The following is a 6,662-nucleotide window of genomic DNA, read 5'->3' as shown; positions in this document are numbered from 1 at the left end:
TTAAAAAATCACCAGTTTGGAAAGCAGGGAAGTGGATGGTTCCGGAGCCTAGGAGTGGCTATTTGGGACACATGCAGCCGTGGTTTTCCACACTGCCATGGCCAGTGCTCATTTTTTTCTTACTAGATGCAGTTCTTTATATTCAGACCAAGAGGAACACTCAGTTCAGTCCCAAGGAAAGCTAGTCTCTGGAATAACATCCTCAGACATTCTAAGGGAGGGAAACGGCAGAGGAGAAAGGCAAGGCAGCTGCCTGTGGAGACTCCCATGGTGCTGTGGGCAAGGCCTATGCCTGGGGAGGGGTCTGGGGGATGGCAGGTGGGCCTCCCTGCTCTGCTGGCCTGTGAGGTGGAGCTTCCCAGGAACCCCTCCAAGGAGCCAATGCGCCACTCGTGGCTTCTGTGACGTGGTGGCAGCCACGGCACCGTCTGGCATGAGCAGACCCGTCAGACCTCACAGCAAAAGGGACAGCCTAGGGAAGCGGGCGCGTCGCAAACTGGAAGTGGACCCGTAAATAATCACCACACCAAAGTCCCTCATGTCAAACTGCTTTATTACATCTTAAATAACAGTACAGTTTAATATAGTATCTATCTTGCATCCAGCTTCCTTGCAGTACACTGACTTTAAAATTAAATACAAAAGGTGGAAAGGGGTGAGGGTGCAGAGAGCTCTACAGAGTTGTTGGACGGAAAGAGAAAGAAGGGGTTTCATTTGTATTCTCTTTGCCAGATCCAGGCCTACCGCAAGGTCACAGCACAGTTTTGTATAGAATGTTGCAGAAAACAGGATGGAGAAGCCACTACTGCTGCTATGAAGGAGTGCGGGGGGCGGGGCGGGGGGGGGTCCCACAGAACCTGCTTTCCAAACGCTGCTGCTGAACACTGGCCTTGAAATGAACACCAGGACAATCTGTGTGTGATGAGAATGAGCCACCTCAGATGTGGAGGGCCCTGAAGAATCCATATAGGAGGGCAGGCTCTTCACTCCCTCTCCCTCCCTACCCTCAGAATCCAACAGCAGTCGTTTGCAACAGAACTTTTTTTTTTTTTTAAAGAAATAAAGAAAACAGTGACTTATCCCGCTACCCAAGCGTGTAGAGCCGCGCGCTGTACTGCTTCCGATATGTGCCACAGAGCAGCAACGAGAAGTGGACAGAGCCGCAATGGTTACAACTGTAAGAGGTTATTTCTTAAAAGAAAAAGAACACCTAAGGACTGAGTCCTATATGCACTTTTGAGCATTTCTACAGCATGCGATTCTAAGAGTAAACCCACCCAATATGGCAAACAATCAAAATTTTTAAAATTTAACTTAGAAAGTCTGAGATCATTATTTTCAAAACATTGATTTGTACATTGTTTCATACACAAATAATTGACTGACTATCCAAGCACAGGACAGGCATCTCTCTTGAAAACAGAGGTTCCTCCTAGTTGGGGGTGGGGTAGTGTTAGGCTATTATAAACTTCCCTCCAACTTCACAAGGAAACCCAAAGTGAGATTAAAAACTCAACTGAGAAGATAGACAGGATGGGTCAGGAGGAACATGGTGCTGGATCTGAGCTCACTTTTCAGCAAAGGTGAAGGATTCTCTGATCACGCATTTGAGACCGTCCCCGCGTGTGCTTGGCCCCATGGCTTCTGAACATGTTCTTTTCTATGCCACGTTTGTGTGCAACAATGATCTGTGACACTAGACAGAAAATTAAAAACCAGGGACTGAATTTACATCATTGACAACGTCAGAGAGGCTGCCCTAGACTCTCTGGTTTTGATTAACTGTTGAACACAAAGGAATACATTTTAAAAAGGAAATATGAATGCTTCCAAAATCTTGCTACAAACATGACTGAAATTTGGACATGATGACCAGATGAACAAAGCCCTCAGTGTGTTTTGCGTGAATGCCACAAAACAAGGTCACTGGTCTAAAATTCAAATAAACTAGTGGAAAGGTGTGTCTGTCTGACAATTACACTCAAGTTTACCTTCTGGTTAACATTTTTATTATATATTTCCTTTTAAAATTCATTCAAGACAAAAAAGAAAACAAAGACGATGGCCCCGGAAGGAATGCACAATTTGTTTTAGTTTACAGCACAGAGATCCTTCTCTTAATGGGAATTGTGCTCTTGGTTTCAGCAATAAGTGAAGGAAAAAAGATCTTGCCCTTTTGAAGTTCTGAGGGGAGGTGTAGGGTGTCCACGTTAGTACGGTTGAATAGGATATGCTCTCATGGTAACGCGTCCAAGTTGGAATGGTCTTCCAGTCTCCATGGCATCCACATGCTGTTTTAAACAGAGTTTAAAGAAATGTGAAAAGAGGCAGAGAATCTAAGTGCAGACGCAGAGTCAGGTCACTGCTCTTCCCATCACTGCATGAGTGTCTGCAGCTGAGAGCACGTGACTTCAGCTTTCTGTAAACGTTTCCCACAACACAATTCCAAATCAATGCTACATCAACATTTATCTAGAAACCGTTAATGACAACTTCACACATTCTATGAGAAACACGCACAGTTCTCCTCAGAGAAGGGCATTTGGGCTGCTGCATTACCTACTGGCGTTAGTTCCAGATCTTGAGGAAGCTATCCCAGGACCCTGTCGCCACAGCCATGCCATCGTCAGTCACACCCAGGCAGCTGACGCGGTTGTCATGCCCAGCCAAGACACCTGGGAGCAAACAACAGCAGAATCACACCAAAGCCCAGAGGCATCGATCTCACCTGTGTGCCATGTGATGAGGGCGGATGGTGCGTCTCTCACGGGACAAGACCCAGAGTCTCCCACGGCCAGGAAGGGAGGGAAAGTTGCATCCACGTGGGGAATTAAACTGCAGCATATGGCCAGCCTTGTTAAAATTCAAAGGCACGCACACACACGCAATCAATAAATCCAGAGCCCCTGGCATTGACTTCTCAGCACTCACTTATAAAACTTAAAAAAAGAAGCAAAGGCCACTATCAAAAAAATCAAAACCATCATCAGGCGCAGTGGCTTAGGCCTGTAATCCCAGCACTTTGGAAGGCCGAGGCAGGCAGATCATGAGGTCAGGACTTTGAGACCAGCCTGGCCAATATGGTGAACCCCGTTTCTACTAAAAATACAAAAACTAGCAGGGCGTTGTGGTGCGGGCCGTAGTCCCAGCTACTCAGGAGGCTGGGGTACGAGAATCACTGGAACCCGGGAGGCGGAGCTTGCAGTGAGCCAAGATCGTGCCAGTGCTCTCCAGCCTGGGCGACAGAGCGAGACTCCATCTCAAAAAAAAAAAAAAAAAAAATCAAAACCACCCCAATCTCAAAGCAATCTGTAACACAGGAGCTTAGAGGCATGAGCCGTTTTTCCTTTGTCTGTGATCCCTAGAGCCCAGCACAAGGTACAGAACACAGGAGTAGCGATGGTGGCTGAGACCACTGGCACTGTCACTGGCACTGTCACGTCGTGAGCGGAGCCTTCTGTCAACACTCCCAATAACCTTGGCTTGGATCATCACCAGCCAGAAGCTCCACTTCCTCCCAGGGAGATCTGAAGGCCCATTTCAGCCACCCTCCTCCACCTCCTGCAGCCACCACACAGCTGAGCACAGGGGCCGGTGTGTGCTCTGCCAAGGCCTGGGCTGGCTTCCACCGCCCTTCAACAGCACTGTGACTGTGAGACTTGGCTGGAAACGGCTCCACTTTGGTCCCCCCAGGCTGGGGAGAAAAAGAAGGGTGTTTAACCAGGAGATGGGAGCGGAACCCATCCGGAAGCAGGAAGCCCCGGTAAGGGCCAAGACCTGGAGCCATGCTCCCTTCTTCTGTCCTCCCAGGTACTGAGACAAATGAATTTAAGTCTGTTAGTGTCAACAGTTCTCAAATTCAAATGCCCAAATGACCATTTTTAGTAAGGAAGCCTCATCTTCTGTACATCTAGTGTTTTCATACACCTGGCAATAACACGCTTGCCTTTGACATGTTAATTGTAACGGCACCCAGAGGTGTCCCTGCATGGAACTCCTCCCCCTGAAGCAAAGTTCAGAGGGGAAAGCATGGGGCTGGGCCCTGGAGCCTGCACAGCTGACCCTCCCCTGCCCACTGACCCTCCCCAGAGCCCTCCCCCACGCATGTGGGAAGATCTGCTGGTACTCCTCGGAGTCCACTTGCCTGGAGAGTCAGAGCTGGGCCATCAGTTTGCGACTATCACTCCTGCTATGCCATGCCACAGTCCCACCGATATTAAAACACTGCAGCTTATGCAACCACTCTGTGTTTGCTCTAAAGATACCACGTAAATGTCCAGAAGACACAGAAAGGCCCCATGGCCACATACCTGCCCGGTCGGCTTTGAGTGCGTCCCAGACGTTGCAGTTGAAGTCATCGTACCCAGCAAGGAGGAGGCGCCCGCTCTTGGAGAAGGAGACAGAGGTGATCCCGCAGATGATGTTGTCGTGGGAGTAAGTCATGAGCTCCTGGTCAGCACGAAGGTCAAACAGCCTGCAGGTGGCATCGTCTGAGCCAGTGGCAAATGCATTGCCATTTGGAAAGAACTGGAAAGAGAAAGCAAATCAAGACATCATGTAAACGCTCAGAAAGAAACATTGGGAATACGGATTGCTCAATGGTAGGGCTGCAGAGAACACAGCAGGCAAAGACCAGCAAGACTGTGCTCTGGTAAGAACAGAGGGATGGGCCGGGTGCGGTGGCTCACGCCTATAATCCCAGCACTTTGGGAGGCTGACGCGGGTGGATCACCTGAGATTGGGAGTTTGAGACCAGCCTGACCAACATAGAGAAACCCCGTCTCTACTAAAAATACAAAATTAGCTGGGCATGGCGGCGTGCGCCTGTAATCCCAGCTACTCGAGAGGCTGAGGCAGGAGAATTGCTTGAAACCGGGAGGCGGTGGAGGTTGTGGTGAGCCAAGATTGCACCATTGCACTCCAGCCTGGGCAACAAGAGCAAAACTCTGTCTCAAAAAAAAAAAAAAAAGGGGGGGGGGGAGGGGGCAGGAACTACAGGGGACTGGGATGGGAGGGGATTTGCACTGGGGAGACACACAAACACTGTGATCTTGGACACTGTGATTACTGTCCCCAAGGAGTAGAATTTATTCTACTCTTTGTGAATAGTGAGAAAGCAGTCATCACTGACAGGTGTGCATGTTGCTGTAGCTGCCAGCCATCAGGGCTAATCTCATGGAGGAAAGAGGGAAGTGGGCTGACCAAGGCAGTGGTCAGGACTGTAGCAGAGCTCTATCCAACCAACAGATACGTCCTTCTAGTGTCCTCACAAGGCCAGGGGCTGGAAACACTGCCTAGCCATCCGCGTGCTAAAGAGGGCAGGTTCCCTGGTTAGCTGTGCCCCTGACCGGTAAGGCTCTGTAACCAGTAACCGTGGCCTGAGTTATGTTACTGTCTTTCCCCTCCAGGATCCCAACCACTGCTCAGCTGCAGAGGTGGGAACAGGGACTGGCACACAACAGACACCCTGTGAGTATCTGTGAGACAAGCGGTCAACACAGAGAAGTTTCCCATTGGGAGTTTTCTGTATCCCCATCTGTAGATGAGGTTGTATAAGGATCAGAAAGGAGAACATCTAATCCAGAAAAGTTTAAAATTTAGCAATCTGAACAGCTAGCAGAGACGGCAGAGGCCCCGACCCCACACCTTCACACAGACTCACGCAAATGGCATTGATGTCGGACTCGTGGCCGGTGAAGGTCTGCCGGCACATGCCTTCTCGCACATCCCAGAGTTTGGCTGAAGCATCACAAGCACCAGAGACGAACAGTCTGGTGTCAGGAGCAAGAGAAAGGCTCATGACATCTCCAGTGTGTCCGGTAAACGTGGTCGTCTGCTGGCCGGTCTCGATGTCCCACAGGGCACTGGAGCAGGAGCGAATGACAAGGGGACATCAGCCTTAACTTCTCGGGTGGCTAGTCATGTGACAGTCTGTCCTTCAAACCACCCAGGGCCACAGTGAGCCTCTGCACTGTTACTTTAAAAACGTAAATTGTTTAAAGACAAATTTAAATGTAATACAACTTTGGAAGGGAAACAAAGCAAAGTAAGCAAAATTATACAGAAATGAGCACAGGGCCTGGGCTTCAGAATGACAGGATTGCCACCTCAACTCAAATGCCAGCAAACAGGGAGCCGGGGGCACTTTTCAAGCAGCAACACTGAGGCTGTGCCCCCTCTTTGGTCATGGATGGGCATGGAAGGGGTGGCAGGAAGCTATGTGGAGGCCCTGGATGGCGGAGGGGGACGCGACTCTATCTGTGGCTGCTCCCTCCGTGCCCTCCCTTGGCCTCCCCTCCACAGGGTCTTAGAAAAGGCAGGAGAAGGCCAGTGCCAGGTAAACAAATGGCTCGCAGCATTTCCGAGGTCCTCCTGCCCTTTCCTGGAATCACAAACACAGGAGAGCAGCTGAGTGCTCAGTGATCACACCTGGTATTCTTTTTTTTTTTTTTGAGACCGAATTTCACTCTTGTTGCCCAGGCTGGAGTGCAATGGTGCGATCTTGGCTCACCACAACCTCCATCTCCCGAGTTCAAGCGATTCTCCTGCCTCAGCCTCTCCAGTAGCTGGAATTACAGGCATGTGCCACCACGCCCGGCTAATTTTTTTTGTATTTTTAGTAGAGACGGGGTTTCTCCATGTTGGTCAGGCTGGTCTCGATC

At 49.8% G+C, this 6,662-nt stretch overlaps 1 protein-coding gene across 1 annotated transcript in view; it reads right to left on the bottom strand.

Annotated features, from left to right (window-relative positions):
- Positions 1-532: 532 nt before the first annotated feature.
- GNB1 (G protein subunit beta 1) overlaps positions 533-6,662 on the bottom strand; it is a gene marked incomplete at its 5' end in the record, with an annotated part of 107,946 nt that continues 101,816 nt past the window's right edge. Inside the window, 4 exon segments of the mRNA NM_001133192.1 lie at positions 533-2,291; positions 2,560-2,675; positions 4,311-4,527; positions 5,663-5,864. Coding sequence (NP_001126664.1) covers positions 2,569-2,675; positions 4,311-4,527; positions 5,663-5,864 — 526 coding nt within the window. The 3' untranslated portion in view covers positions 533-2,291; positions 2,560-2,568.

This window comes from Pongo abelii, chromosome 1 (genome assembly GCF_028885655.2).
Source record: "Pongo abelii isolate AG06213 chromosome 1, NHGRI_mPonAbe1-v2.0_pri, whole genome shotgun sequence".
NCBI lineage: Eukaryota > Metazoa > Chordata > Mammalia > Primates > Hominidae > Pongo > Pongo abelii.
This window is presented reverse-complemented; position numbering and strand designations above follow the sequence as displayed.